Below are 27,827 nucleotides of genomic sequence, written 5' to 3'. Positions count from 1 at the left end.
ATGACCCCTCGTTGGCGTGTGCTGCTGGCCCTCTTCGTCGTTTGCTGGCGGCCCTCCCTGAAGGGTGCGGACGGCGTGCGATGCTGTTTAGGGTTCCATAATCGCTCGATCGTGGCCACAACCTTGACAGTTCCTGCAGTGTGAGATACCAGCGTTGAGTTCAGCGGTTGAATGGGCATTCACTTCAACGATCTGAATCGGACTGGCGAGAAGGTGCCAACGAAGCAAGCCCGCTGACAATTTGGAAGGCCAGAGGATGGCGCTGCTGGCAGCCTCACACCGCCACCAACATGACATTTGAACTTCAACCACATACACCTTGTTCGTCTCGAGTTCCTGCCGTACTCGTCCAACATTCTACCACTGTGGTCAGCCTCGAAGGCGGCACCCAATCCCTTCACGAAAGGCGAGAGCACATTCGCCCGCGCTTCTTCATCGTCTTCTTCCCCCCACGCTCCTGCGCGCCATCACTTGTATCACTCGCGTCAGAGCCTAGCATTCCTGCCCAGCAACTTTGGCAAGCGCACGTTTCGATCGAATGAACAGTTCTTGTATGATTTTTCTGTACGTGCAATACGTCTAGCTGTACGTACGAATATCTCAGCGTAACCAAGTCGTACGTTCCAATTCTTGTACTGTATGAGATTCCCCGCCGTAACTGGGCAAATGGCAGTGGGAGCGGTCTCCTGGCGCCTGCAATGTTCGCGTGATTGGCTGGCCATGATGGCAGTCGACGCGTGAAAGATCTCGAATGCACGTGCCAACATCGACTTCTGAACATTCTGGCGACTCTGCTGGCGCCAACTCTTGACGAGAGGACTGACGAGGGGGCAGGATGCAGCCGCGGGTGGCTCGTTGTATCCAGCCCACTTGTGTGCGCTCGGTAAAGGAACTGGTTGGTGGATGTGGTGACTGTTGCATGATCCACAAACTTGGTCAACATACACTTCGAACGTACCGAGACAATTCTAGCCACTCAAGCATAACACACAACGTCGATTGGCTATAAATCCATGGAATCTACAATTCACATCCTCTGATTGGATCCACCAAAAAACTTGAAGTTGGATGTCAATTTGCAAACGTTCATCCACGAACATGGATGAGCTGGTACATCATTATACAATTGGCCTCGCCGTGAGCACGTGATGGCCCATCCTTCTGAGGTGCCGTACGTCCAGCAAGACGTCGCCGTCGACGCCGCCCGCACCAAGCGCAAGTTCTTGGTCCACTTGGTCCTGATCGTGCTCTTGGTGATCAACGTGATCGTGCTGTACGTGCTCCACTTCAACGACTCGGCCCGGTCGGGCGTCAAGGTGACGGCCGACACGTTTGCCGCGAACGGCGACATTGCGAGCAAGGTGGTGAGCTTCACCCCCGCCGGCGCCATCCGCGCTGGTGCCGGCACCACTGCGTACTTGGACGCGGCCCCGTTGCCGGCGGACGAGTTGGCGTACATGTCGTTGGCCCGCAGCGGCGTCGAGAACTCGAACACGGCGATCCTGTCGTACTTTTTGAAGAACAAGACGACGTCCGTATTGACGACCGTGACGGTGGGCAAGGACAACTCGGCCAAGGTCGCGGACGTGGCCAAGGACAACAGCTTGGCGGGGGTCCAGATCCGCGGCATCGCCACGTTGAGCAACTCGCAGGCGGTGATCTTGCAGTCGACGTCGTTGGGCGTCGTGCACGTGTTGCCGGTGTCGATCGCGGCGGACAAGGCGTTGGCAGTGCAAGCGGCGCAAAAGGTGCAGCTCGCGAACGGGTCCGTGTCCAACACGCTCGGCCGCATCTCGGCGACGCAATTCGCCGCCACGACCTTCGAAACGTACGTTGTGAACGGGTCGTGGTACCAGAACATTCACGTCGGGTCCGTGGCGGCGGACGGCGCGATCTCGGTGTCGGCGCCACTGCGCTTTGGTGTCGCCAACAACTACGACGGGTCGGACTCGTGCACCAACTCGAAGCCCCAAGCGATCGCGGCGCTCCCCGGCGCGTTTGTCGTGACGTGGTTCAACTCGAACCCGGTCAACAAGTCGGGTCTGTGCGTGCTCCTGGCCGTCACAAACGCGACGGGCGTGTTCCAGCTCGGCGAAGTGTGCAACAAGAACTACCAGCCGGCGTACTTTTTGGACTCGACGGCGCTCTCGGACAACTTGATCGCGCTCTCGTTCTACGACAAGGCCAACAACAACGCGCTGACGATTGCGACGGTGGCGGTCACGTCGTCGAGCAAGATTGTGTTTCGTGGCGACTACGTCGTGCAGTCGGTCGCGGGTGCGTTTGACTTTGGCACGTTCTACGGGTGGTCGCCCAAGCCGAGCGTGCACTTGGTCAGCGCGGATCGCCTCGCGCTGCTCTTCCTCAACCCAAACAACTACGGTCGCCCGACGACCCAAGTGTTCAAGGTCACCGACTCGTTCTCGCTCGTCCCCGTGACGCCGTTGATGCGCATCTCGAACGGCGACTTTACACTGGTTGGCCAGACGGCGGCGCCGGCCTCTGGCGCGGTCACGCTGGACATCGTGCCGGTCTCGAACTCGAGCTTCCTCGCCGTGTACTCGGGCACGTTGGACAAGGTCCAGCACAAGCGCGTGGCGGTCGTGGAGTTCCTCGGTGCGCCAGTCGGTGTCGGGTCTGGCTCGAACGGCGTCGTGTTTGGCGGCGAGGTCAAGATTGCCAACGCCGACTTTACGGTCGGCAAGGAGTACTTTACCACGACCAAGGGCGACATCTTGGCCGCGACTGCCTCGGACGTCGGTGCCGAGTACTACTTTTTGGGCAACACGACCGTCGTGTCCAAGGACTCGCGCGTCGGGATCGCCGTCTCCAAGGACTCCATCTACGTCTCCCAGTCGGCCTAAGCGGGTTTGAAGCCCACCGTTTGTATCTAACACGTTTTCATCCACGACAATTCCTCTTTTCTCATGTTCGTGTGCGCCTCTTGTCGGGGCCATCACGGTCTCTATCGGCGGTGGAAGAAATGTTTCGAAACGATGGTGAATGCATGGATGTGTATGAAGTGTGGTCGAGGTGTTCCTCTGGTCACTTTCCACACAGAGCGGAGAAATTTTTCAATCAAGGAAGACTTGGTCACGCATGTTTTGTGCCGATCGGACAGTCTGGTTCTCGACGTCCGAGGGCCGAGTTTGTGCGATGTGGACAAGCACCTTTGTGGCTGCTCTTCGACAACATGCCGGTCTGCTCTGATATCTCAGGCTGCTTGTTCCTTAAACAAAGTTGTTACACCATTCAACTTTGCTCAATCATGCAAGCGCTGCTTTGGTGCTCCATGGACATGGTGTGTCGCGGCCTTGATGCCATCACCAATGTGGATGTTGACGAGATATGATTGGTCAATGGATAGAGTATTGACCAATCGATTTTTGATTGAAGGCATCATTTTAGCCAATGAATTTGCCTCCCTCTTTAACATCCTCGAAAGGGTTGAGCGCGCAATTCAAAATGTTGGCTTGGCTTTAGTATAAACTTGTGCACTGTGCAAATTTATATATTTTGGCGCCACGGAAACTTCATCTCAACAACATCCCATGGGACGGGCACCCAAGTCGACGAAGAAGGCTCCTATGCAACCGCAGCCAACGGAAGAAGAAGCGCCAGCTTGGTGGGTGTACATATGCCCGTCTATCACGGGAGTGCAACGCCAATGCGTCCAAGTATGTGTCCGTGTGATGGGAGGACAAGTGACGGATTCGATCGACGTCGTCCAAGGGAAAGGCGGCACACGACCAGGGACGACACCCGTCCAGAGCTATGTAATATGCCCATCAAGTCACTACGACTCGTACTTGACGCTTCGTGAGAACTGCTACGTTCCGCTGGTGACTCCCACGTGGATTTTCCGAAGCGTGCTGCAGAATTCGCAGCTGCTATTGCCAACGGACCGATTCTCGGCAAACCCGAAGAAAGTGTTTTCGTCCGTCGTGCTCTACTGCGTGCAAGTGGATGTGGACCCTCGCAAGGTGATTGCCGCGCTGATGGCAAATGGTGGTGGACAACTCGTATCGCTGCCGACAAATGCAGCAACTCACGTTCTATGTTTGCGCAACAGCGGGAGCGACTACATGCAAGCTGTCGAGTGGCAGCGACAGACCAAACCCATGCTTGACGAAGTGGCATCCAACGTTGCGCTTGTGCGCGACGGCTGTGACCGCTTCGCTGCCGGTGGTTGCAAAGGGTCGTTACCAGACATGGTGGTGCAGTACCTCCTCGGGCAATGCGGTCTGCTGTCCCCGCAAATCGTAAGCTACGACTGGGTTCAGGAGTGCGTTAAGCAGGGCCGTCGAGTGCCCGAGAGCGATTTTAGCTTTCCCGACGGAAGCGACATTTTGTCCGCGACGAGCTCCACTGCCTCTGCCAGCGAACTAACCGTCCAAGACCTAATAGAAACGTGCCAAAAGCAAACGATTTACCCGCCTGTGCCTGCCTCAGACGACTTGTGGAAAGATCTGGCAAAAGTAAGCTATGCTCATCTCCATCTTCCTGATCGAAGACTTACGACTAGCTGTAGGGGACCGTCACTTCCGACGCCATGGCTGGTGAGACGATCCTTTTTGCCCGGCACATTCCTACCTCCCTGCGACATCGTATGATGCATGCGCTGGAGGCGTTGGGAGCATCTGTGGTGTCTCCTAGCTCCGAAGACGTCCTCATCCAATTGCCCAAAGCTTCTTACGTCGTCTGCGGATACCAAAGCGGCGCCGAGTACGCCACCGCTTTGAAGATGCAAAAACCCATCGTCAGCATGCAATGGGTGGCGGCATGTATTTCTGCGAAAGCCATCGTGGCGACGTCTCCGGGTAATGGCGCTTCCTATGCGTTTGTGATGGACACAGAAACTCATCATGGTTTGAATGATGTAGAGACGTCGCTCGTACGGCAAGCCCTGTACGCACCATCGCGACGCCACGGCGGAATTACTGGCATGGAAGGGTGCGTGATCACACTCTCGGGATTCAACGGCCGGTCCAGTCCAACTCGCGATGATATTCAAGCCCTTGTGCGGCTCACCGGCGCGTGTTACCTGTCTGTTTTATCTCGGTACGCAAAGTCAACGAAGTGTTCTCATGGCGTGTTTTACGTGTCTGATATAATGTTCTGTAGGAGCCACACCACCCACTTGCTGTGTCTTGAGCCTTCAGGTGAAAAATTCAAACGGTCACTTGCGTGGGGCCTCACCAACGTCGTCAAATTTGAGGTAATTTTGTTCATCTGTCGAACCAAGGCATTCTTGGGGTTTTGAGTTGCTGACTTGTCGTGGGATATGTTGCTAGTGGCTAGTCCAGTGTGTGCAACAGTGGCGAAAGGTACATGAAGCCGCATATTCGTGGCTAGAACAACGTCCCTCAGCGAGCGCAACCATCGATGGCGCCACGACGAACACAACTTCAACCAATGTCGCAGTGGAAGTCCCTAAAACCGCAATGGACACAATTAGCTCTGGTAACCCAACCAAGATGACGCTGTCAAAGCCTGGTGCGAAAAAGGGGCCGAAATTTCAAGTGGACGATGCATTGGATGCGTTGGAAAACGACAAACGATCAACTCCCTTGAAAGCAGCATCCACTCCATCCAAACAGCCGTCTACCGAAATAGTAGCTGAGGCTGGCAGTGCCGTGACAACGCCTATTCAACTGCGCAAAGCCATCGCGACCAACTCAATTGAGAATGAAATTGTTGCGAAGCACGGCCGGTCGACCATTGCGGCTACGAAGAAACCAACTGCTAAGGCCAAGAAACGACCGTCTCGCGCGACAGCAACGGAATCGAATGATGAAATTGAAGTCATCGAACAGGACGATCCACCTCCGCCAGCAAAATCTAGGCGCACGGCTGCTGCGAATCGGGTATTCCCGCAACCACATGCTGATCTTGGTTGTTCTTAGCACATTCTGATGCAGATGGAGACAACTGATGCGCCATCGACCCCCACGCCAAATAAATCAGCCCCACTGGCCAAACCGAAAGCCTCTCGCTACGTATTTCTCCTGACTGGTTCCCACGAAGATATGGCGATGGACGCGTCGATCGTGATGGCATTGGGCGGCACTGTCTTGGAGACAAAGAGGGCATTCGATCCAGCATGCACCCACATCATTTGCAAAGACCTTCGACGGACGGAAAAGGTCGTATGCGGAATCGCGTCCGGCAAGGTACGATGGATTGGATTCTCGAACGATGGTGGCCACAACATATTGTTGTTTGTAGTGGATTTTGTACCCCGCCTACCTCAAGGAATGTCTGGCGAAAGGCATGTTTGTCGACGAAGTGCCGTTCGAGTGGGGCGCCCCCACCGCGTCGAAACGTACGGCAAAGGGCTCACTGGACCACCGCATCTGGCCGTTGGTGGCGCAGTACTGGCGGCAAGAAATCACGTCGGGGCGGTCGAAAGGCGCATTTTACCGGAGAAAATTTGGCTTGCATGACGCTGACTCAATGACGCCGCCGGCAGACATGTGCAGGCGAATCATTCAAGCGGCAGGTGGAACGGTCGTAGACGACACGTCGAAATTCGTACGTACCATGTGGATGGATCATGATGATGGACACGTGTTGGAATGGAATGCAGGACAAAGACACGATGGTGCTTGTGGGCGAAGCAAAGAAGATGGATCAAGCAGTGAAGCGGTGGCAAGGGCTAGGAATACCGTGCATTGCACCGGGATTTCTCATAGACTACATTACCAAGGATCAGCACAGCCGACCAACGTGGCAGTCTTATGCCGTCGGGTCCTAACCTAGTCTTCTTCCTTCGGCACCCCTTCGACCAACTCGTCGTCGTGGCTGTAGTTCTACTCATCACGCCAAGTATTGTTATGAACCAAAGATCCGCTTAAAAGTATGGAGGCACCTACCTGTCGGAAGAGCTGGAACCCACCCGTCAAGACGAGCACCTTGGGCTTGACAGCGGCGTCTTCGAGGACGACATTCATGCGCGATTGAAATCGGCCAGCGCAAAATGGACCACGGACTTGGCTATACGATATCAAACGTTAAAATTCCATGCGGGGCAGATGGCGGCGGACCTCATCATGCAGTGAAAGATGACGGTGGGCACAGACTTCATCTCCTCGACAAAGTTGTCGACTTCGTCGTCGTCATGAAAGTGTTCTTCTGGGACGTTGATGGCCCCTCGAATGTGCCCACCGGCAAAGTCAACGTCGCGAACGTCCACAATGCGCACGGCGCTTTTCGCTTCGGGATTCTTGAGGATCTCGACCAGTTCCTTGGCCGTGATCCGATCGACCAACCGCGCCATCTTCAGACGGAATTCTCTAGTGACCATGGCGGCCATGTCAAAATCGTTATCCGGATGTCTCGGCGTCCAATTCCTTCCCAACGGAATCCATTGAAGTAGTCGCGCGGCAAGAACGATCATGGAGGTGCGTGCGTATTGTACGATAAAGGCATCCCCAGTGCAGCTATGATGTAGCTTTGCACCCCCCATGCCTCTGCGAATGCATCGATGTACTGCAGGCAACGAATGGGCTTTGCCAAGGCTCGCCATAACCTCTACGTCACGTCAACGACAGACCGCGTTGTCCCCAAACGAATCAACCCGCATTTAAAATCGTTTCAAGCAACTCGAACGAGTTCATCCTGAGAGTTCACGATGCATACGACCAGCGTCCTCGGTCGACTGTCTCGGGCCAAGTCGACTGGTTCGGAGCCCACGTCGCAGGGACTGGAAACTAGATTGCACACACGCCGAGGAAAGGGTCTACATTCCTGCGAAGCATACTGCGCCCATTAGGATGGAACTGCAAGTGTCGGCACGGTCAACGGGGGCGGTACATCGCAGGCGACGCCCATCCAGTGCACACCATGCAGTTCGAGATGTTATCCCTGACGGAACGCGGGAAATCTCGACCAGCAGCGCCCATCGCCATTTCTGCACAGCCTATCGTGGCAGCCACGGCGCCGCCATGATCGACCGCGATCGTTGTCGACAGGGTGGAGAGATGGCCTTTTTTTAAATTATGTCCATCGTTGTTTCGATAATAAAATGCCGCGGAATTTCCGCAAGACATACTACAAGAGCCTGGGCGTGCACTCGGCCGAGGTCGAGGACTCGTTTGCGGCGCTGCTCGGCCAAGACACGCCAGCGCCAGCTCTTACGATCAACTTGACGCAACTCGTGCGGCTCACTCTCGAGTTTGGCCTGCCGTCCATGTACCGGCGGCAAATGTGGTGGGTCGTCACCGCGATTGTCCCGTTGGCCCGGGACGCGGACTCGTGGCAATACGCTCGCATGGAAAAGCGTGCAATCTACAATGATGTGGCCATGGCGGCGGAATGTTGTGTTCCTGACGTGCCGCTTCATGCGTCGACGAGTAAACACGTGCTCCGAGTCCTTCGCTTCTACGTCGACCAGGTACGACCCCACCTCAACACGTCCTTTGCTGCAAACGGTGCCGTTCCATCCGACCAAGGTACTGTGCGTGCCAAGTCTGAACTTCCCCCACGTCATTCTGATCGACTACCTCTCCAGGCTTCGACTGGATACTGCGGGAAGAATCGGTGGCCGACAGTGTCGCCAGCGCCGTCAGCCAAGTGATGAACGATGACCCATCGGACCAATTCTGGTGCTTGCTGGCGTTTCTCGGCATTTTGGATCGAGGTGACAGCTTTGCACGGGTGCGGCGTAGGTGCACTGACGCGATTGTAGGGTTCTTCGCTCTTCAGCCTCCCATGCCGATTCAAGACTTGCACGACGTATCGCCAGGGACATTGGAGCTCTTAATCTGCCGCATCCTCGCCGCTGTCGCCACTTGAGCATCTGCCGACGTTGATCAGGCAGACTTGGGGAGCTGCGCGCCGTAGGTGGAGATGCGACAATTAGAGATGGGGAAGTCAGGCCGTGGCGCACAGCATGGCGATGCTGTGGCTTATGAGATAAATCGTGAGGGAGGTCATGCAACCAAGTGTAAACCGGGCACTGTGTGTGTAATTTGAAGTGTTGGCTTGTACGATCGACCTCAAGTCATCTTAAAATATGTCGTCCACTTGGACGTCATCGTCGTCGCCACTGTCGGCTTTTTTTTCCTTTCTCTTTCGGCCACGCTTGCCGTGGAGTTTGACTCCTTTTTTCTTGGTCAATTGGGGGTTTTCCCAGTCGAAATCAAGCTGCGCCTGGTCGTCCGAGGCTGCGTTGCCAAGCAACTTGAGCTGGAGCCATGAATTGTTCATCACGTCATCGGCAACCATGTCTGGAACATTCAGAATTGCTGTGTCAAGCGACGCCCGCGACACGGGTGCTTCATTGGCCTACACCAAGACACGCATGATCGAATTCCGAAGTAAGCATCGAATGCAGTGTACCTTGGTTGTGTTGGTGGTTTGAAACGTCTGGCACTTTTCATTGTCCAGCAAATATGCGGCCTTGAGGGCCATCTTGAGACGCACCAGCAGCGCCAATCCAAACGCCGAGTGGCCCACTGCCACCAATTCTGGTTTCACCGGGTCAGTAACAGGCAAGTTGTCGAACGAAGCATCTTTGCCAAGGAACTTTTTCATCTTGTCTTGCACCGTTCTGTAACAGTACATTGTGGAAATGTTCAGTGATTATCATTGAAGCATACCCCAAGCCCAAAGACACGTCTCGATTGATTGTGTAAACAAGGTACAACGGCTCATCTTCAACGTCGTACGGGAGCACAGACAGTAGCTGGGCAACATAAATCAAGTATCCTAACGCTGCCACCACCGGCAAGCGCTTTTCCGCGAGGGCAGTAAACATCGGTCCCTTTTCGCGAAACGCGCCCAACAAACCATTGTAGAACGCGTGACGCTGGGACCGATTTCCTTGAAAGCACGCACGGTACATTCTCCCCAGAAGGCACTGTGGCGACAATTACACTTGGTAAAACACTGCCGAAAACGGTACCACGTTTTCGGAGTCGCATACAACGGACTTTCCAAATGCACGGGTTTGAAATTGATACGAGGAGTAAATGCCTTGGATTGCCGGGCCGCTGACCATGTTTGGGAATTTGCCGTGAATAGAAACCAAGTGCATGTGCGCCGCGTCTCGAATAAATGCTACCTGTTCATGCGTTGGATATCACAAGTTCGAATCTGTACGTACTTGATCGGTTTCGAGCGCGATGAGAGTCGGGATGCACCGCATGGGTGGAATGAGACCTTGGGTAAGCAGAAGACCAATGCACGCTATGGCTTGGCTTCGAATCGAGGCTTCCTTTTGCACGGCGACCTTTAAAATATCATCCAGCTGTGCAATCATGACCCCGCCAATTAAAGAGGCATCGCCTAACGTCCAACCTTCGGCTAAATGTCGTTAAACGAAAGAAATTATACCTTCTTGGTCGCCTTGGACATAATCCTTTCCTTGTTTTGACCCTTGCGAGTGTAATTTCTCTAGCCGAGCCTCTTCCGCTTGAAGCAACTCGGTCAAACTAGCCAAAATTTGCGCGCGCACTTTTGGATCTTGGTGTAGAATCGTCATCCTCAACGTGTTGTCTTGTTGGGATTTAAACAGGATGCGGGGGTTCTTATGTAAGAGATACCCCAGTCCCTGGACGGTCTTTACGCGCAGAGCACCATCAAAGTGTACGTGTGTGTTGGACACCTTGCAGAACCGTTCGTAAACTTCGTACACCATGTCCACCAGCTACGACAAATGAAATTGTCAATAGGCAACAAATGAAGACCGACCTTCTCCTTTGTGAAGATAGCACTGGAAAAGTGTGGTAGGGCGCCCCACTCCAAGCTGCCCGCGACGAGGCCCGCCACAAACAACGAGCGCAATAGATTCGGTTTGTCTGAGATTGGTTTGTCCAACTTGATCAGCGCTTCCGACTGCGGCTCACGTTATTACAGCCCTGTAAAAATGATGGATAATTACCGTACCCTGAGAAGAAACGTGTAGAGCATTTCGAGAATTTTCAGCAATAGTTTCGGCTGTCGATTTGCACAAGTAGTAAGCGTCGCAAGGCATTCGACGGCAGGCTTGACGACTTGTGGCGGGGCGCCCAGGACCAACGACTTGAGGTCGTTTTCGAGTGCCACCATCCATTTTTCAACTGCGAGAACAATATTCAAGAATATTCGCCATGCGATGTACACTATACCTGGTTTTTCCACGCACGGAATGACTAATCCAATCATGGCTGCGGCCATCGCAAGCACGTGCATTTGAGTGGGTTTGCTCAGTCGATCGTCTTGTTTTAAATACACCGTGAGTGTATCGAGATAAGGAAGTACCATCTTGGGCGATGCCTCGCAAATAACATGAAGAGTCTTGAGAGTCGCCAAACGTTGCGCTTCTTTATCTAAGAAATACACGACGCCATGAATAAGCTTGCCAATTGCATGCCACAAGTTGCACCATCAAACGAAAGCAACGGAAGGGCATGGCCCTCCTCCAGCTGCAGCAAGAACTCCATGAGTTCCGACACCATCGTAGAGCACGCGGTTTCCATTTCGTCGGCGTTTTTCTTGATCAAACGACAAATTAAAGCGACCATCCATTCCGGATTGTGGACATGGTGAACGACGTCGATCATCGACAGCACTTTGTAGTTGTTGGTCGATTTTTTCCGAAGACACGATGGGGTAACTGTGGTTTCTTGGTTCGATTGGCCGCGACGATTCGATGGAGGTGTCGGACGAGCACCGAACCAAACGTCCTGCAGTGTTGACAATACGGTGTCCTTGACGCTTTCTTCTTCGCTGGCGATGCCGATTCGCTCAACCAGAGCTCGGAGAGCCTTGGACACCGACTCTGCAACGGTCGGCTCGATCGTTGTGTATTGCAGGTACACCTTGAATATTCGCAGCACGCTTTTTCGTACACTGATACCTTTATCGCGCAAACGATCGGCCAGCATGGCGAAGTACTTTGGAAACTAGCCAGCCACACACATGTCACGTCAAGTTACAAAGTACCATTGCACACGGTGTACCAGCATGGGCTGTAGGCCAATGTATTTTCCAACCAACTCGACGGCAGATTGACGGACGGATGTCGCTTCGTCCGACAGACTCAGCGTGATCGCTTGGTGCAAGTGGTCGTCACCCATGAGCAGCGGATCTGAGTCCACAATCATCATGAGGGCTTTCAACACGCGGGCTCGAAACGTGGGTTGCCCTCGAGTTAAAAAAGCCATGATCGCCATCAACATCTGGTCGAAGTGCTGGCACAACTCGCGATGGGAAACGAGTTCAGTGACTAATAAACGGCCCATTGTGCCCGTGAGAGTGACGTTTGCCTTGAGCGAAATGAACTCGTCGCTGAATGAACACTGTGCGCGATGGAAAACTTCAGCGTCAACGCACATGTGAGTGCTTTGTTCACCCAGATGCATTAACACCATGCACTCCACTAGGTTGGCCTTGGTAATCTGAACCTCTACACCAGCCCAACGGTTACAAAAGTAAAGTTGAAGGTATATATCACGTACGTTTGGACGCGAGAAGTTGAATCGCCTGTTCACGACATTCAACCAAAGCCGGTGGGTGCTTCATCTCTTGAATGGGTTGTGCATTCGCTTCACACGTAATTTGACGAATAGTCGCGCAGATTTTGCCCAACAAATGTAGCGCCAAAAGTGACGTTTGCGACTCCAACTTGTTAGCCTTTTGTTGAGCCATCAAGCTAGTGAGACCGCCGCTCAACGATTCCAAAATCAATTGGACTGCAGGCCACTCAGGTGACGTCAGCATTACGAGCAGATCATCAACAAAGTTCTCAAACGTTTGTCGACAGTCGTTGGATTCTTCCTTTTTCATGCACTTTTGCACGAACGAGTGGACAATGACCCTATAAATATTGATCGTTACGTCTTGTCCACCATCCAAGAACTAAAAGCATCATACCTTGCAGCCTCACGCACATTCTCCAACGAGACACGAACGCACGACTGCACCAGAGTCACAAGCAGCATCGAGATCATCTGAACTTGAATGTCGCCATGAGATAGCTTGAACGTTCGTAAATTCCGTTTATTCGAGGGCAATTTCAAAAGGACAGAAAAGATGTCGTCGATCAAGAGCGCGCGATGGGTGGGATAGTGCAGGAAAATCCCGCGAAACAGCCCACTGGCACGCACTTGCAACAGGCAAATGTTGGCCTGCGTTGCTTGAGAGCCTTCCAGCGAAAACGTGTCGATTAAGGCGTTCGAAAGGGTGAGTATCCAGCTGTCCTGGAGCTTGATTCCCGTCACGAGTTCTTCAATAGTCTCGAGGTAGGTACTTAAAATATGCACGAGTCCAACTTTGTCGATCTTCTTCTTGAGCGCCCCGTGATACTTGGGGTGGACGCTGCTCTTGGATTCTTGCAACAGCTTCGACAATGACAGATTGTCGAGTGACGGACACAGCAGACGTTGTAGGACCTATTACAATTTGTCACGAGTGATTTCATTTATGACGAAAAGACCGTACATGCTTCAGCAAGCTGATGCAGTGTTCAATGTACTCCTCCGACAGCAAGCGCCTGTCTATATTCGGCGATGTCATGATGTACAGCATGCAACTGGCCGCATCCATCGCGCACACAATGTCATTGAGCTTGTTGTAGTCGATACCCGACACTTCCCAGTCCGCGTCTCCGTTGTTGGCATACGCCACGGCAAATAAATCAATCGTCAACGCATCAGTGACCTACACATGCGTGGTGAATATTTAAAGATACCATGTGATTATAATCTGAAGCATGCTAAGGGCAGCACACGTACTCTTGTGTCCAAGAGGGACATGAGGTCACCAAGCAAGTCGAACGATAAGTGTTGGATCAACTCCTTGTGCGATTTGTGTAGCAGTTGCATTGTTTGCATGATTTTCTTCATCACTCGGGAGACCTCCGGTGCCGTGGACAAACAACCCAAAAGTCCATGCAATTCATCCTCGTACTTTTGAACAATTGCCTTCTTTTTCGACTCCTGCGTGTCGCCTGCAAGGGGAGTACTGGGGCCGTCATCGTCTTCATCGGCAATCTCGATGACCTTTGCACGCGGCAAACGATGACCTTTGGTGGCATCGTTGGACGAACGCTGATGGTTGTGTTCAGGGGTAGTGAGATCGTAGACCGGTGCGGACGTCTTGTGCTTCTTGGATGGGGGTTGCGGTCGCTGAACATTGGGCGACAAAACGTGGACATCCGTCACTACAGCGCGAAGAAGAGGTGACATGGTGTCCCACAGCACAGCGGGGGGATTGTGGTCAGGTCTACGTCGATCCATTGTGTAAAAATGCTATTGTCGCATTGTAGCGGCATCGCACGTACAGAAGAGACAACGGCACGTTGCTCAACAGGTTGTTCAAGGACGCCAAGTTCAGTCGGGACGCCTCCACAGGTGGTAGGTTAGCATACGTAATTGGCGCGGGAGGCATCTCCCATATCGACGTGTTTCCATCTTCTCCATCTTCGCGTGGGATGTACAACGGCAGGCCGTTGCTCATGTCGCCGGCACTCCGCTGAGTGCGCGAAAGTTTGAATCGTATCCCGAACAATATCGATGACCACATTTAATTGGTCAAAATGAATTATATTCTGTCAAATCATATTGAAGAAATGATTTTTCCGGATACATATTTTTTGGGCACACAAGGATATTTGCTTGAAGTGCTAATTGATCGCTGCTCCAAAGCAACCGGAATGCTGGAGGAAGCGCCATGCCTCGTCGGAATCGCGTCGTCGCTGGTCGTGCAGCACGATATGGTCAACTACCGCTGGATATTTTACTCCCCTGAGGAGTCTCAGTCCGTGGTCATCGCTCGAGCTCCGTTGCTGGCGCAAGCGACTACAGCACCTTCGGCGTCACAGCCATCGTACAGGCAAGTTCAGGTGATCCACCTGCCTTCGACGCCTCAAAGTATTGCGCTGCATGAATCCACATGTCGTATTGCTGTTGCCTGTGTGGATGGGACTGCCTTATTGCTGAATCCCGACAATCCGCCATCTTCGACTTCCACCGCTGCAAGTGTTCTATGCGATGATGAGTCGATGGCGTGGCATACACAAGCAACTTGGCGGTATAGTACTTCCCCCACACGACTCCATAACAATTCCCTTGCGGCAGGTGTGAACCCGACATGACGTGTCCGCTCAAATGGTGCGAATCCAAAGAAGACGTCTGGCTCGTCGGTGTCGCCACGCGAGTCACGATCTGGAAAGTTGTCGACGATGCCGTTTCCGTGTATTCAAGCAGGTCGTTCGACCTCGGCACTGCAATGACGCCTCTGTCTGCCGAGCTGTTCGATGCATGTTCCACGGGCCGATATGTCGCGCTTTGCACGAGTCCCCATAGCCGGCTCGTCAAGGTGCTCTCCCGCCACCTCGTCGTTCTTGCCCTGATGTTGCCGTCCAGGTTTGGTCGCTGAACTCGTGGACGATGGAAATGACGGCTCCTTTTTGTACCTATCTCGGGCATTCCCGTGCACTTCGTTCCCTCGGTACCTTCGCTCGTCGATCCAACTCCTCTGACTTTCCCGTCACCACCAGAATGGCTGCGTCCTGAAGCGCCAGGGGTGCTCGACAATGCAACTCTCATGACACTGGACGCGAGCGGGACCCTTACATTGTGGCGGGAGGATTCGAATGCCAGTACATTTGGGTTCTTGCGCGTTTGGGTGCTAGACGACCATCCGATTCGAGTTGGCGGAGTTATATCTCGGCGCAAAACAGCGCCCAAAACTTTATTGTGGGAGTTTCCCACGGATATGAACAACTCGATGAAGGTGTGGAAAGCGACCGTCGCCGACAAGACACACCACCTGTACACGCACACGATGGACAGGGTCCACACTAAGTCGTCAAAATCGCTTGGGTTCTCGTTTCGCGCCGGCGCGACCGCCGACACTCACGAAGGTAGATCTTCCGTATTTTTCGTGGAGGTGGCTGTGAAACGAATGGAAAATCCTTCATGTAGGGGAAAAGTTCATCCAGGGCAACTTGGCGCTGTCTAAGTGTTCGATCACGTATTTTTTGTACATCATCGGGGAGGATGGAGATTTTGGTGTGTGGCGTGTCGATTGCACCATGTTCTTGGTAAGAATCGAGTACTGCTCCATCATACTCTTTGGCATCAACGCGCTCATGTGCGTGGACTGTCTTCTAGACGTCGACTCCCCGAGCGACGCTGGTGTGCACCACGTCGGACCTTCGGGAAGACCTGAAAGAAGCTGTCCCGTTGCACGCCTCTATTACGGATTTTATACCAAGTACGTTCAACAAGCCATCGCGATGTGGTCAGAGTTAAATTTGTGCGTGGACCTTATGCGGTGACTGCAAACCAAAGCGATGCCATCTGAATAAAACAATTGTCTTAGCAACTAGTCGATCCGCTCCCGAATCTCTCGAGGTCGCAATGACTCTGTTCACGAAGTCGCACGAGCTCCAAGCGCTGCGTGTGTCGGTCGTACTCCCACCTCCCTCGTCGACGCTCGCTGCTGGAATTGCAGGCAAGAATTCCAAAACACAAGAGCCCAAGGCGCAAGTCCAATGCACATGGACTCGAAATCTCGTCCCGATGACGGCGGCGCGTTTACACGGAATCAAGACCGTTTCCACCACCACCACCCACGACTCTGTGCTTGTCGTTCGAGATGGTTCCCATCACGCGGTGGCTTACGACTCTGAGATTCCCCATCACTCGATTATTCCGTTCCAGCCAAATTCGCCAGTTGACCAACAATTTGGTCGCGAGATGCAGAGCAATGACATGGTCGTGGCGGCATTGACAGTGTCGACACCTCGGGACACCGTCCTGTACTTCGTGACAATTACGTTGCCATCGTCAGTTGCATTGAATGTTATCCGATCTCGAGACCCGAGCACCCGGCACGTTGTGCGAGATTCAGAAGTTTGCGTCGACCAAGCCCGAGATCGATCGTTGGTGTCGTGGGAAGGCATGTTCCTGCTTTGTTCCAAGGAGGAAGCGGGCATTGCCACGCCGTCCACCCTGTTTCGCATCGTAGCTATCACGAACCAAGGCGAGATCTTCCTGTGGCGTCTGCATCTCCCCGATGACGTGGCGCAACCACCAAGGTGTCTGGGAAAGGCCGCAGTCGGAAAAGTCGTGTCGGGACTCGTTGTCAAGCACGCTGGTTTCGTCAACTCGTCCTCTGGTTCATTATTTGTGACTGTTGGAACAGCGTTGTCCGAGGTACCATCAACCGGTGGAGCGGTGCACTTTTGGCGCTTCTCAGCAGAAGACGCCACGGCGGACGAGATGCAGGAAACATGCTTGAGTGTCCATCCAAGTCGACCGCCATTGCCCCTGCTGATCGGGCTTCGACACGTCGAGCTCGATGGTTCAGGTCTCATGGCGCTCTTGCTCATGCCTTCGTCCAGTCCGCCGACTGCGCCTTCGTCCTCGTTAGCGGTTCACATTCAACATGTTTGGGATCGCACACCCGCGTCTCGATGGAATGTGAGCACGACGGTAACGTCTCTGGCGTGGTTGAATCGATGCAGCCAAGTGGTCGCGCTGTCCCCGACGGCACTATTTGGCTTTCACGTGGATGGAACGCCATTGTTCGCGCACAATCTGCACCCTGGTGTCACCCCCTCCTCCTTGTGTGTGTCGCGGCGCCAGGCCACCATGTACTTGGCCCACACAGCGTTCGTGACGCAGGTGGAGCTCCCGACCACTTCGACTCTTTCAACTGTGCGCGGCGTGTGGAGCCCGATGAATTTGTTGCACCTCATGTACGACGGACGGTTCAAGGCCGCCCAACGAGTGCTCCAAACGTTGGTAGATGCGATCACGCTCAATGAAAACCAATCGTATATGGAGATGAAAGAGTCCCAGATGTCCATGCCGTGGATGTCGTGGTCCAATGTATGCTACGACTCGGCGGGCATAGACGACCGAGCTACCTTCACCAAGCAAATCGAGACAGCCGCCAACTTGTTTGCACCTCGAGTTCCAGTGTCGAAGGCGTCACGGCAGGACACAGGGGTGAACTTTGAAGCATTCTTCTCGGTTGCCAACGATCATCGGTTGCGATTTGTACCCGAGGCAGAGCGGGATCTCTTTCGCACGATCTGCACCATGTTCAATTGCGAAGCAGACGCCAAGGACTTGCCCAGTCTTCGCTTCATGGTGCATCTCATGTTGGTCAACGAGTCGGGTGGAATGTGCGCTGAAGCAATGGTGTGGGCGCGTTTGACGTCCATGGATCTGTTTACGTTGCCTTTTTTTCAAAATTTGACCATGGAGTGGTCCCTCATGCAAAAGTTGCGGCTTCCGTTTTGGCTGGACGATATCCAACGACTCAAACTGGCCACGGAGCAAGTCGCGAACCGAGAGTATGCAGGTACGATGGTCATTCGGACGTGTGTCTTGGATGGAGGCTTATGTTTTGCTGTGTGCATTAGCGTCCAAAGATCCCTTCTCGATTGCGTTGTACTACGTGCTCCTGGGGAAGACGCGACTGCTCTCCAACTTGTTTCGGCTTGGAAAAGAGACCAAAATTGCCGACCTCCTGGTCAACGACTTTGCCGACGACCGGTGGAAAGCCGCCGCCATTAAAAATGCGTTCGTGTTGAAATCCAAGCAACGGTTTGTTCGGATGAAAATTGAAGATGTCGCGGCTAACGATCGGCTGTGCATATACAGGTACCTCTTGGCGGCGACGTTCTTCCTTCTGGGAAACAAAGTGTACGAGGCTGCATCGATGGCCGAGTCTGCAGACCCAACTTTTGTCCTGTCATTCTTGATCCTACGGCTGTCAGAGCCGTCCTCGTTGAAGCAGCTTGGCCCCACTACCATCCAATTCGTCCAGACAGTGCTGCTCGACAAGGCAGTACAAGCCAACGATGTATACATGCAGTGCCTGTGTCGGCTTTTCTTGGACAAGCGCTTAGTCCTCGCGCCATTCCTAGCGCAACCGACCTTGTCACCTCGATCTGGAAGCGAACGCATGACGTGTGTTTTCCAAACAACGGCCAGCGCGTACTGGCTAGTGTCGGCGTCGTCGTTGTATGGCGCGTGCCGTCTCATCCAGCATGGTTGGACCATGGTCGATGAGAGCGATGAGCCCATGTGCATGGCCCTGCACTGCATGGTACGCGGGGATATCCATCCAGGAAAGGAAAGGTCTCATGGGTGTCTGTCTGTGTAGGCAGCGACCCGGCTGCTTGCGCAAGGCTATAGCTTTCTCGGTTACACCATGCTGTCGGACATGGCTCAGGTGTTTTCGTCGATGGTGCACTCGAGCGAATACCAGTGGTTGGAAGGGCTACGACACGAGTTGAGTCTCGCCTGTGTGTCGGATCAGCTACACCGCGTGTGCGCACTTTTTGGAGATGCAGTCAATTCGTCGCTGGTGCAACCGTACCCACCGTTTGCATTCAATTTAACAGCGCACGTGGACGCGGTGTTGAGCTATTTTCCAAATCTGCTGCCGTCGCAAGTCGTCTGCCTCGTACGGCCGCACTCGACCGTGGCATGGATGACGGCGTCGCACGACTTGGTGGGCACGTCCGATCCAGTGTTAGCCCAAGTCCACACCATCACGAACGCGATGGTCGCCCCTGGTTCGTTCCTGCCGTCGCGCGTCCTCCGGGCGACGCAGGCGCTGATCGAGTACCTGCATGTCATGCTACCCCAGGAAGAGCCGAACGTGATCCGGCTGGCGACAGGGGCCATCTACACGGGACTTTTTGTCGTGTTTCCAATCTTCGCGCGGCGGTTGCCGTCCTGCTGTGTCGTCCGCCTCGTCAGTCTCATGTGTCCTCAGAAAGAAATCATCCATTCGGGCAGCATCCGCACCGCCATTGAAAGCGATGACGTGTGTCTGACTTGCCTCGACTTCAAGCCGCGCCTGTTGCCATCGCTCCGCCAGGATTTGCCGGCTCTGCACGCCATGGTCGCGCAGGTGCTTGCTCTTGCCACTCCATCATTCAAGCCAAGCACATCCACCAGTTGCTGGTACTGGACCACATTGCTTGCGCTGCTCCACGACACGATGGAGCAACATGTTGTCCGCTTGACCGAGCAGATTGACATTGCCGAGTCGTTGCAAGATACGTGGAAAGCATACTACACTCCCCGAATCGTCAAGAATGACCCGTGCCGGTGTGTTCGAGCCAGCCAGTGTCCGCTTGGCGAACAACAAGAACACGGGCGGGACCAGCGGTGTGCATGGCACAAGCTGATTCAACTGATCTGTCCTGGCGCCGCCGCTGCGCTCGTGCTATCCAAGGTCGTATCGCCCGTGCAGGGTGGCGCCTCTGGCGCCGACCAACCGCCGCAGTTTTCAGAGACAATCTACAGCTCGGACGTGCCCGGGGAAGCCATTCGAGGTATGTGCTGCAACAACCAGCAGAAGAACACTGTGGTGTTTTGCAATGGCCGATTTCTGTATCGCGCGGTCGCAAAAAAGCCGCCGAAAACGTCGAGTTCGACTGCATCGTGCCAGGTACGACTCGAACACAATCGAATCCCTCCACGCGGATGCAATAGCTGCATGTAAACGCCAAGTACACGCCTCCCGCAGTGTTTTTTGCTGGCGACTCGAGCGACCAGGTAAGCGGTTTGTCATGTCGATTCCTGTGGAACGACTTGACGGAATCACTTGATCGAGTGTAGCTCAAGCTGCCAACGCCGTCCGTGCTGTCGCCCCAGCCCGACAGCAAGGGCAACGGAAGCTACAAGCCCGTGGCGGTGCAATCGCATCCTGCAATGCCGCTCTTTTGCAGCGGCACGGCCAAAGGGACGGTGGAAGTGTGGCGGTTCGATCAAACCGCATCGTGCAATGTGTTCGAGCACCACGTCGCCCCAGTGCTCTCTGTGCGACATGGATGGATGCCAACGTGGTGGTCTCAATATCATCCTGGTAGGCCAACCCACTCGCCCCGCTCACATCAGCACCTCGCCGCGACGTCCACCGCATTCGGTTTGCCAACTCTGGTTACACGGTACGTCGAGGTCAACGCTCTAAAAGCTAGGCGCGTTGTCATTGCGGTTCTGGCACGTAGCTCGGGGCATGCGATGCGCTTGGCTACGTCTACTTGTGGAACTTTGCGAGCGAAGGTTCGTCGGCGTGCTATGCGCACTTGCAGGTGGGAAAATTCTCCACCCTTTTCAAGCTCATGGACAGCAACACGACAGTGCCACAACCGAGGCACACGGGACTTCGCTTTCTTGAACGCGTCGAGCTGCGTCGCGTCGGTGGGGAGCTCCACCAAGTATGCTTTGACTCGCCCACCCACGCGTGCATCGCGTTGAACACTCTGGTGTAGGAAAAAGAACTTGTGTCTGTGGGATACGCTGCTGCCGCCGCACAAAGCGCTCATCTGCGCCCCATTGTGCCACCCCGTTGGCGCTGTCTCGATCGTGTTTTCGTCGCGCCATCAAGTCTGTGGTGCATCCTTGCATTGGACGAGCCTCACGGGGGTATTGGCGGTAGCTCATCCTTTCGGGCGGTGACAGTGGATCGCTCAACATCTTCGACGTCCGCCAGCAGCGTGTGTTGTATGCCGTGTCGACCGCCCACGACTGCGCCATCACGACGCTAGCTCTGCATCCCCAAGGGCATTGTGTGCTGTCTGGGTCGGCGACTGGCGACGTCAAGGCATGCAAGAGCACATGCTCGGCAGCCTCCTCATCCCCTGTAACTCGCGTAGATCTGGTCGTTGCCGCTGTTCCGGGAACTATGCAGCTGGAGCAACAGTACGAACTCTGCCAAGTTGCGGCAACAGTCGTCGAGTTTCCTAGGAGAAGCATCGGCCACATTTACCACGGCGGTCGTTCGCCTTTCTAGTCGTCGTTCCAGGACTGACAAGAGGACTCGTAGGCGGTCACGGGCATCACGGATGCATTTGCCACCGAAGATTTCTTCTATGCGAGTGGATCTGATGGTGTGATTCAGAGGTACCAAACGCCCGCCGTCACATTCCTGTAAGGAAGATAACGCTGCTGTGATCTTGAACAACCACATTTTCATGCACCGGTTGCTCCATCAAGACAATCGGACCGAATCAAACAGAAAGGGTGATCGCAAACTTCTCAAGAGAGGGTGGTGTTCAAAAACACCAGGTTGTAGAAACGGCGAGCACGAAGCGTCGCACGTTGAGGGAGACAGTTCAGTGGCCAACGCATTTAAGCCGACGACGTGAACTTGGTCACGGCCTTCGTGCCTTCAGACACGGCGTGCTTAGCCAATTCACCAGGAAGCATGAGGCGCACGGCGGTTTGGATTTCGCGGGACGACAAAGTGGACTTCTTGTTGTAGCGGCTGAGCTTGCCAGCTTCCGACGCGATGCGTTCAAAGATGTCGTTGATGAACGAGTTCATGATCGACATGCCGCGCTTGGAGATACCGGTTTCGGGGTGCACTTGCTTCAACACTTTGTAAATGTAGGTCGAGTACGACTCAATGCGCTTGGTCTTGCGGTTCTTGCCCTTTTCACCGGTCTTCTTCGGGGCCTTGGCCGACTTCTTGCTCGGGGTCTTCGCCATGGTGGTTGTTAAGAGGAAATTCCAAAATGACCGCTGGCGTGGCAATTGAAATGGTATCCGGACATCCGGATGCCAATTCAATTCTCCCTCCAATTCGAATCGGTTTTTGGAGGGCATTTTGCTGGGCTCGAAATGGAGCGAATGGATTGGTGGAGCCAAATTAAAGGATGATGATTGGCGGGATTTTTCAACTTGCCTAACTCCCCGCCGCTTCGACCTCATTGATCAAATTTCCACATCAAGAACACTCAGCAACATGTCTGGCAAGGGTAAAGCTACTGGCGGCCGCGGCAAGAAGGGCAAGGCCTCATCCCGTTCGTCGAAGGCCGGCCTTCAATTCCCCGTCGGTCGTGTGGCCCGTTTCTTGAAGAAGGGTCGCTTCGCCCAACGCATTGGTGGTGGTGCGCCCGTGTACCTCGCCGCCGTCTTGGAATACCTGTGCGCCGAAATCTTGGAACTTGCCGGCAACGCCGCTCGCGACAACAAGAAGTCCCGTATCATCCCCCGCCACATCCAATTGGCCGTCCGCAACGACGAGGAACTTAACAAGCTGTTGGGTGATGTCACGATCGCTTCCGGAGGTGTCTTGCCCAACATTCACAACATCTTGTTGCCCAAGAAGTCGGCAATGCCCGGTGCCGTGACCAAGGACGGCAAGAAGAGCAAGAGCTCGGCCTCGCAAGACTATTAAATAGCCACGCTGCTGTTGACAACCCCCCCTTCCCTTTTGCAGAGCATGACGCGAGTCAAGCTATGCATTCATACCTGGCTTTTTTAAAAGCCACCCTTTCTCTCGAGAAACCCATCGTCCCCGAACTCCTACCTCATCTCACGTTCTCATATGTCGATATAGAGCAGTCTACCTCGTCCCTCGGCTCGGGTCTCTTGATGTCGAGGTGCCGCCAGCAACCTTCGCTACATTTCGTCTGCACCACTTGATAGGTGCCTGTCTCGTCATGACAAGTCTAAAGCACTGGACTGAGTGGAGACTTGACACTTTGTCGCGAACGCACATATAGAATTCAACGGCACAGAATTGTTGCTCAACACGAATGATCCTGAGCCGCTTCGTCAGTCGACACCCTCGCAAATATGCAGGCGCATCCTTATCGCGATGACGGCAGTGCTGAGTGACCACTTCAACAATTGAACTGATACAGTAATCGCTACGTGTATTCCTTCGTCCTGCTCTTGCCAAAGTCTTCGCCTCCACGTTGGAGAGAACCACTCGATCACCCTCGACCTTGCTTCACCAACTCAGCAATCCCTACCTTGTCCACCGTTCTCGCTTGATTAACATCAGCAACCTTCAACCTGCACAGAAGATCGCAACCAACGCCGCATGTTCATGTAAAGCCTCCGCATTAATCATCATTCCAACCATCGAATGCCACGAACTCTTACACTAATGAAGCGGTGAGGAGGTTTAAGGTTTACTCGAAGCAGCACCAAGCAAGCCTTCGGTTAAATCTCCGTCCAGGTACACATGTATGCAGTATTACGTCAGGATGGAAGGAAGGGATGCAAGCACGTACCCCGCACGGCTGTGGTTCACCTGAATGCGCAAGCCACTCGTACCAGCGTCACGGCCATGGGACTGGAGTTCCTTGGTTCCATGGCGCAAGCCGCAGTCGACTGTGTCGAGAAAAGGGACACTTTTGAAACTCGACGGCGCATGCATTCTGTCCGCTCGGCTTGAAAAAGGCAATAGTTTATTTCAAATATTTTTTGTCAATGTTTAACAGCCTTTTTTCGACAAATTGTCGTGAGTGATGATTTGGAAAGTCGCCGTGTTGTCATTCTGGCATTGTCCGCCGAGGAGGTAGACGAGATGGCGCTGTATGTGTGGGGAAAGAACTGCGCGTTGAGCATGGCGGCCACGGAGCGGGAGAAGACTGTCGTGTACCCGGTACATGCATCGTGTATACATCGTACCAATCGCCTTTCTTTCTTTGCGTCCGAGTAGACCTTGATGGAGCATTTTGGCAGTGAAGTCGTGACGGACTACGCCGCGGGCGACAACCATGCGTTGGCAGTGACCGAGTTTGGCGACGTTTACTCATGGTACGGCAATTGTCATGAACGTCTCATCCACGAACATGTGCAGGGGTCGTGGGAAAGACGGAGAGCTCGGCCATGGCGATCCCAGGGACGACCAGCCCGTTCCCTTAAAGATCAAAGGGTTGCAGGAGCATATTGTCAATGTCGCATGCGGTAATATTCACTCGATGGTAGTTCCACTCCTGCACCCCTTGCACGATCTGATGAACTTGCAGGCAACGACGATAACAGGTCACGTGTACATGTGGGGTCTCTTGCACGACGAAGGCCCACCAACGAGTACACCTGACGATAACGAGTCCTCGTCGTCGGGCATGCTCATGGGGATGGCGGAGGTCCGTGCCAGCACTCAAAATGACCCCATTCTGGCGCGCGTCGTGCGCGATGCAGAGGCGGCATACAGGGAAGGCACGAATGAAGTCAGCGACTTTGAACAAGGCGTGGACAAAATGACCGAGGTATCTATCGACATGTATTTCAGCGCAAATGCTTCAACAGGAACTTTGTTTGGAATGGAATGCAGCATCGCCATCGACAATCTGTGCCGCGGCTTGCGACATCGTTGATCGGCCACTTCATCACGAAGGTGTCAGCGGGCGCCGGCCACAATCTAGCGCTTAGTGCGAACGGCGAAGTGTTTAGCTGCGGATACAACGAGCATGGCCAGGTAGGTGGTAGCGTTCATTTCCTCTGTTGATGTACATGAATGATTGGCGCAGCTCGGGCTTGGGCATGCCAACACAGTGTCGAGCTTCCAACTGGTACAGCGCACCACTAGCAGGTACAGCGCTTACCGATGGACTAGATCCTGTCTCTGCAAGGCCTCTTTGTCCACGACATCGTGTGTGGCCACCAACATAACTTGGCACAAGTGCAGCTGGACGGTATCTCGCGCTGCTTTACCTGGGGGCTTGGGTGCGTTCTCTTGCTATCTTCAATGCCAGCTCTGACGAGGCGTCGTGTAGAGCGCTGGGGCAGCTCGGGCATGGTACACGGCGTTCGTTTGCGGTACGATGCATCGCATACTGCGTGATGAACAGATGAGGGGCCACCCAGCACAGTTTGCTCTGGCAGCACCATCCTCGAGTATATCCGCTTATCGAGGGATTTCTAGACACCGAGACACGTCCAGGGGATTGCCGCCGCGATTGTAAGCGTTGGCGCGGTAAGTTGGTCGATTCCCCATGGTTTGTCGCCTGACCCGGTGACATTGAATTGCAGGGAAGCCATCACAGCGTTGCCGTCGACGAAGATGGGATCGTGTACACGTGGGGCCATAGCGAATACGGTCAAGTACGTTAGTCTGCGTTCGCCAGCTTGCTCTCTGCATGCTGACACTGCATCGAACTTCATTGTAGCACGGAGTCGCGATGGCTGGGCACGATTTGAACGATGCCCGTGAGTTTTTCGTACCACGGAAGCAGCAGACGCTAGCAACGACTGCGCCGATCGTATCCGTGTGTTGTGGTATGGGAACGCCGCCACTTGGATTCACAGGTCATCGCATGGCATGGTCAGGATCGCATTACACGCTGGCGACTGGTCGCGATGGCCGACTCTACTCGTGGGGCTGGAACACGTCCGTCTGCCGTGCATGATGTCCTCGCTCCACCCTGTTGGGCGATGCATAGGTATGGCGTACTGGGCGTCGGGCACTTTTTGACGACGACCGCGCCTCAGCCAATCGACAAACTCAACGGGTACACGATCGCTCGAGTTATGGTACGTTCTTGTGAGGGATGCCGCAAGGGGTGGTAGATGGCAAGTGGTGCCGAGAGCGCTGCACAGGACGATGCAAACAGCGTTTTCATGGGTTTCCTAGGCCGGTTGCAACCAATCGGGCGCGATTGTGGACTGCATGGGAGCGCCACATGCCATGCGGTTCCGTCGCTTGATCGTCGGTGATCACTCGAGCAAAGTAAGATTCGCCCAACGAACCCATCCCTTGTTGACGCAAAGGTTGCTTCCAGCGATACGACCTGGCGTTGACAGTACCCACGGCCGTCAAGGTACCCTTCCAACTCGCATCCTGGAACTAATTCGCTTGGCAGAGCTCCCTCGTGCATTGGGTGTTTTTAAAAGCACGTTGTCCGTACTTGTTTGGGTATTGCCGCGCGGCGGTTGCGGCTGCTCCGCAATTGTGTGGTGCCGACCACGTGCCCGTCGTGCAAGTGCACTTCCCTGACTTGCCCATGTTGGACAGTCCCGTACGTCAATCGATTCGCGAATCTGGTCATCTACCTGCTACCTCTCTAGGTTCTCAAAGCCATTCTCGTCTACTTGTACACGGATCGGCTGGACATCGCGATCCACAAAGTCGCCGCGGTCAAAGAGGTCGCGAAAGTGTTTGCATTGGTACACGATCTCCCATTTTCCATTGCATGCAAGCGTACGGTCGGCAAACAGCCTGGCCTAGCTCACATGCTAAACGAAAATGCCCCACTCGGACATTGTACCTTGACGCTTCATGTAGCCCTTCTTGATGGCGCAATGCGATATGCGGTTGGGGCGACATTGTGGTCGCGCCAAGTCGTCGTCGTTCGCACAGGACATGACGACCGTGGCGCTGACCCCCGAGTTCGCCGACGCCTGGTTTGAGTGGCCCTCCGCGGCGGAAGATGGACAAATGATCAAGATCCCGGCCCATCGCGTGGTGCTGTGTGAGACGTCGTACTTTGCAACGATGCTATCTGGGCGATTCCGTGAAGGGTCGGAGAATGCGTCTTTGTCAATGGCAGGCATGGCGGCCGACGGAATGGACGTCGAGGTGTTCCGGGCGGCGCTAATGTGGCTGTACACGGGGTGTCGAGCTCAGTTGGACGCGATGGCATTCAACCAAGGTTCGGCAAGTATGGAACCAAGCCCTCTTTGACTGTGGGAACTGTGTAGTCGTGGACTTGCTCGTGATGGCCAATATGCTGGACTTGGAAGGACTCGTCAGCGTGTGCACGACGATTCTGTCCAAGATCGTCGCGTCCTCCAAGTCCTTGGAGATTTTGACAGTGTGTCATGACGTGGCCGAGAGGTGCGTGGTTGACGAGACGATTGGTTGCAGAGGCATGACGGACGGTGGTGAGTGGTAGTCTCAACATGCAGCGCTTGAAAACGCAATGCGAAGTCATGCTCCACTCGGTCAAGACGGCCTAGCTTCCTCCACGGCTCCGTCGATCGCATCGTGGAATTCGAAACCACATTCAAAATTCACAAATATTTTACCATATTTTTGTAGCATTTCGTGTATATATTGCTAAATATTCCATAAATTTTCAACGAAATGATGCATTTTGACGAAAACGGCGTGAGTTTCTCGCATCA

The 27,827-nt window shown here is 54.1% G+C and overlaps 9 protein-coding genes across 18 annotated transcripts; 6 read left to right on the top strand and 3 right to left on the bottom strand.

The window, feature by feature from the left end:
- Positions 1 to 1,148: 1,148 nt before the first annotated feature.
- H310_08005 (hypothetical protein) lies at positions 1,149 to 2,914 on the top strand (the record flags this gene model as incomplete). The annotated part of the gene is made up of 1 exon (XM_008873598.1): positions 1,149 to 2,914. One exon carries the CDS (start codon positions 1,149 to 1,151, stop codon positions 2,862 to 2,864), a length of 1,716 nt encoding a protein of 571 aa, XP_008871820.1. The 3' UTR covers positions 2,865 to 2,914.
- Positions 2,915 to 3,515: 601 nt separating this feature from the next.
- On the top strand, positions 3,516 to 6,895 carry H310_08004 (hypothetical protein). Its single transcript, XM_008873597.1, has 8 exons — positions 3,516 to 4,478; positions 4,532 to 4,820; positions 4,884 to 5,061; positions 5,125 to 5,218; positions 5,295 to 5,867; positions 5,922 to 6,173; positions 6,229 to 6,534; positions 6,590 to 6,895. The coding sequence occupies exons 1-8, from the start codon at positions 3,552 to 3,554 to the stop codon at positions 6,755 to 6,757; spliced, it is 2,787 nt and encodes a 928-aa protein (XP_008871819.1). The 5' UTR covers positions 3,516 to 3,551; the 3' UTR covers positions 6,758 to 6,895.
- On the bottom strand, positions 6,398 to 7,344 carry H310_08003 (hypothetical protein). 4 transcript variants are annotated; one of them, XM_008873594.1, is made up of 4 exons: positions 7,047 to 7,344; positions 6,876 to 6,996; positions 6,759 to 6,812; positions 6,398 to 6,696 (listed from the first exon to the last, which is right to left on the bottom strand). In XM_008873594.1, exons 1-3 carry the CDS (start codon positions 7,313 to 7,315, stop codon positions 6,759 to 6,761), a joined length of 444 nt encoding a protein of 147 aa, XP_008871816.1. In that variant the 5' UTR covers positions 7,316 to 7,344; the 3' UTR covers positions 6,398 to 6,696. The 4 variants fall into 4 exon arrangements, with proteins under 4 accessions (XP_008871816.1, XP_008871818.1, XP_008871815.1 ...); XM_008873596.1 differs by having other exon boundaries at positions 6,876 to 7,344; XM_008873593.1 differs by having other exon boundaries at positions 6,398 to 6,812.
- A 661-nt stretch (positions 7,345 to 8,005) lies between these two features.
- Positions 8,006 to 9,044, top strand: H310_08002 (hypothetical protein). Its single transcript, XM_008873592.1, has 3 exons — positions 8,006 to 8,453; positions 8,513 to 8,641; positions 8,690 to 9,044. Exons 1-3 carry the CDS (start codon positions 8,027 to 8,029, stop codon positions 8,794 to 8,796), a joined length of 663 nt encoding a protein of 220 aa, XP_008871814.1. The 5' UTR covers positions 8,006 to 8,026; the 3' UTR covers positions 8,797 to 9,044.
- H310_08001 (hypothetical protein) lies at positions 8,780 to 14,466 on the bottom strand. Of its 3 annotated transcripts, none has more exons than XM_008873590.1 (17): positions 14,267 to 14,466; positions 13,719 to 14,208; positions 13,426 to 13,644; positions 12,859 to 13,376; positions 12,444 to 12,802; positions 11,946 to 12,391; positions 11,369 to 11,888; positions 11,112 to 11,312; positions 10,891 to 11,063; positions 10,696 to 10,839; positions 10,548 to 10,651; positions 10,339 to 10,487; positions 10,109 to 10,290; positions 9,908 to 10,066; positions 9,603 to 9,862; positions 9,343 to 9,553; positions 8,780 to 9,288 (listed from the first exon to the last, which is right to left on the bottom strand). In XM_008873590.1, the coding sequence occupies exons 1-17, from the start codon at positions 14,440 to 14,442 to the stop codon at positions 9,010 to 9,012; spliced, it is 4,590 nt and encodes a 1,529-aa protein (XP_008871812.1). In that variant the 5' UTR covers positions 14,443 to 14,466; the 3' UTR covers positions 8,780 to 9,009. The 3 variants fall into 3 exon arrangements, with proteins under 3 accessions (XP_008871812.1, XP_008871813.1, XP_008871811.1); XM_008873591.1 differs by having other exon boundaries at positions 10,339 to 10,651; positions 13,426 to 13,481; positions 13,569 to 13,644; XM_008873589.1 differs by having other exon boundaries at positions 10,339 to 10,651.
- Positions 14,467 to 14,598: 132 nt separating this feature from the next.
- H310_07999 (hypothetical protein) lies at positions 14,599 to 22,467 on the top strand. Its single transcript, XM_008873587.1, has 19 exons — positions 14,599 to 15,015; positions 15,063 to 15,303; positions 15,351 to 15,435; positions 15,485 to 15,850; positions 15,912 to 16,030; positions 16,101 to 16,203; positions 16,312 to 18,303; positions 18,365 to 18,548; positions 18,606 to 19,053; positions 19,111 to 20,409; positions 20,454 to 20,516; positions 20,580 to 20,780; positions 20,831 to 20,908; positions 20,969 to 21,052; positions 21,102 to 21,178; positions 21,233 to 21,347; positions 21,400 to 21,564; positions 21,617 to 21,736; positions 21,787 to 22,467. The coding sequence occupies exons 1-19, from the start codon at positions 14,639 to 14,641 to the stop codon at positions 21,892 to 21,894; spliced, it is 6,225 nt and encodes a 2,074-aa protein (XP_008871809.1). The 5' UTR covers positions 14,599 to 14,638; the 3' UTR covers positions 21,895 to 22,467.
- Positions 21,798 to 22,451, bottom strand: H310_08000 (histone H2B; the record flags this gene model as incomplete). The annotated part of the gene is made up of 1 exon (XM_008873588.1): positions 21,798 to 22,451. One exon carries the CDS (start codon positions 22,449 to 22,451, stop codon positions 22,092 to 22,094), a length of 360 nt encoding a protein of 119 aa, XP_008871810.1. The 3' UTR covers positions 21,798 to 22,091.
- A 215-nt stretch (positions 22,468 to 22,682) lies between the features above and the next one.
- On the top strand, positions 22,683 to 23,823 carry H310_07998 (histone H2A.6). The gene has a single exon (XM_008873586.1). The coding sequence runs from the start codon at positions 22,708 to 22,710 to the stop codon at positions 23,140 to 23,142; it is 435 nt and encodes a 144-aa protein (XP_008871808.1). The 5' UTR covers positions 22,683 to 22,707; the 3' UTR covers positions 23,143 to 23,823.
- A 414-nt stretch (positions 23,824 to 24,237) lies between these two features.
- H310_07997 (hypothetical protein) lies at positions 24,238 to 27,785 on the top strand. Of its 5 annotated transcripts, XM_008873581.1 has the most exons (20): positions 24,238 to 24,360; positions 24,418 to 24,515; positions 24,559 to 24,682; positions 24,728 to 24,970; positions 25,036 to 25,179; positions 25,232 to 25,273; positions 25,318 to 25,427; positions 25,478 to 25,520; positions 25,627 to 25,677; positions 25,734 to 25,805; positions 25,871 to 25,979; positions 26,031 to 26,091; positions 26,144 to 26,234; positions 26,335 to 26,430; positions 26,483 to 26,521; positions 26,564 to 26,719; positions 26,769 to 26,867; positions 26,986 to 27,352; positions 27,402 to 27,537; positions 27,596 to 27,770. In XM_008873581.1, exons 1-20 carry the CDS (start codon positions 24,283 to 24,285, stop codon positions 27,657 to 27,659), a joined length of 2,223 nt encoding a protein of 740 aa, XP_008871803.1. In that variant the 5' UTR covers positions 24,238 to 24,282; the 3' UTR covers positions 27,660 to 27,770. The 5 variants fall into 5 exon arrangements, with proteins under 5 accessions (XP_008871803.1, XP_008871804.1, XP_008871807.1 ...); XM_008873582.1 differs by having other exon boundaries at positions 26,769 to 27,352; positions 27,596 to 27,785; XM_008873585.1 differs by having other exon boundaries at positions 26,564 to 26,867.
- The last annotated feature ends 42 nt before the right edge of the window (positions 27,786 to 27,827 follow it).

The sequence above is a fragment of the Aphanomyces invadans genome (genome assembly GCF_000520115.1).
Source record: "Aphanomyces invadans strain NJM9701 unplaced genomic scaffold supercont1.16, whole genome shotgun sequence".
In the NCBI taxonomy this organism is placed as follows: domain Eukaryota; phylum Oomycota; class Saprolegniomycetes; order Saprolegniales; family Verrucalvaceae; genus Aphanomyces; species Aphanomyces invadans.
The sequence above is the reverse complement of the archived record's forward strand: the minus strand, read 5'-3'. Positions and strand labels throughout refer to the sequence as shown.

Coding starts and splice junctions, on each gene's coding strand:
- H310_07997 (XM_008873581.1), top strand. CDS start 24,283: ATGGCGCTGTATGTGTGGGGAAAGAACTGCGCGTTGAGCATGGCGGCC. Junction 24,971..25,035: donor GCGTGGACAAAATGACCGAG/GTATCTATCGAC, acceptor AATGGAATGCAG/CATCGCCATCGACAATCTGT. Junction 26,868..26,985: donor TCGCGAAAGTGTTTGCATTG/GTACACGATCTC, acceptor CGCTTCATGTAG/CCCTTCTTGATGGCGCAATG.
- H310_07998 (XM_008873586.1), top strand. CDS start 22,708: ATGTCTGGCAAGGGTAAAGCTACTGGCGGCCGCGGCAAGAAGGGCAAG.
- H310_08004 (XM_008873597.1), top strand. CDS start 3,552: ATGGGACGGGCACCCAAGTCGACGAAGAAGGCTCCTATGCAACCGCAG. Junction 4,479..4,531: donor TGTGGAAAGATCTGGCAAAA/GTAAGCTATGCT, acceptor GACTAGCTGTAG/GGGACCGTCACTTCCGACGC. Junction 5,062..5,124: donor TACCTGTCTGTTTTATCTCG/GTACGCAAAGTC, acceptor AATGTTCTGTAG/GAGCCACACCACCCACTTGC.
- H310_08003 (XM_008873593.1), bottom strand. CDS start 7,315: ATGGCCGCCATGGTCACTAGAGAATTCCGTCTGAAGATGGCGCGGTTG. Junction 6,997..7,046: donor ATCTTTCACTGCATGATGAG/GTCCGCCGCCAT, acceptor GATATCGTATAG/CCAAGTCCGTGGTCCATTTT. Junction 6,813..6,875: donor GGTTCCAGCTCTTCCGACAG/GTAGGTGCCTCC, acceptor CGTGATGAGTAG/AACTACAGCCACGACGACGA.
- H310_08002 (XM_008873592.1), top strand. CDS start 8,027: ATGCCGCGGAATTTCCGCAAGACATACTACAAGAGCCTGGGCGTGCAC. Junction 8,454..8,512: donor TGCCGTTCCATCCGACCAAG/GTACTGTGCGTG, acceptor CTACCTCTCCAG/GCTTCGACTGGATACTGCGG. Junction 8,642..8,689: donor TCTCGGCATTTTGGATCGAG/GTGACAGCTTTG, acceptor ACGCGATTGTAG/GGTTCTTCGCTCTTCAGCCT.
- H310_08001 (XM_008873589.1), bottom strand. CDS start 14,442: ATGAGCAACGGCCTGCCGTTGTACATCCCACGCGAAGATGGAGAAGAT. Junction 14,209..14,266: donor AACGTGCCGTTGTCTCTTCT/GTACGTGCGATG, acceptor GGATCGACGTAG/ACCTGACCACAATCCCCCCG. Junction 10,652..10,695: donor CTATCTTCACAAAGGAGAAG/GTCGGTCTTCAT, acceptor CATTTGTCGTAG/CTGGTGGACATGGTGTACGA.
- H310_07999 (XM_008873587.1), top strand. CDS start 14,639: ATGCTGGAGGAAGCGCCATGCCTCGTCGGAATCGCGTCGTCGCTGGTC. Junction 15,436..15,484: donor CCGTGCACTTCGTTCCCTCG/GTACCTTCGCTC, acceptor CGTCACCACCAG/AATGGCTGCGTCCTGAAGCG. Junction 16,204..16,311: donor TATTACGGATTTTATACCAA/GTACGTTCAACA, acceptor CAATTGTCTTAG/CAACTAGTCGATCCGCTCCC.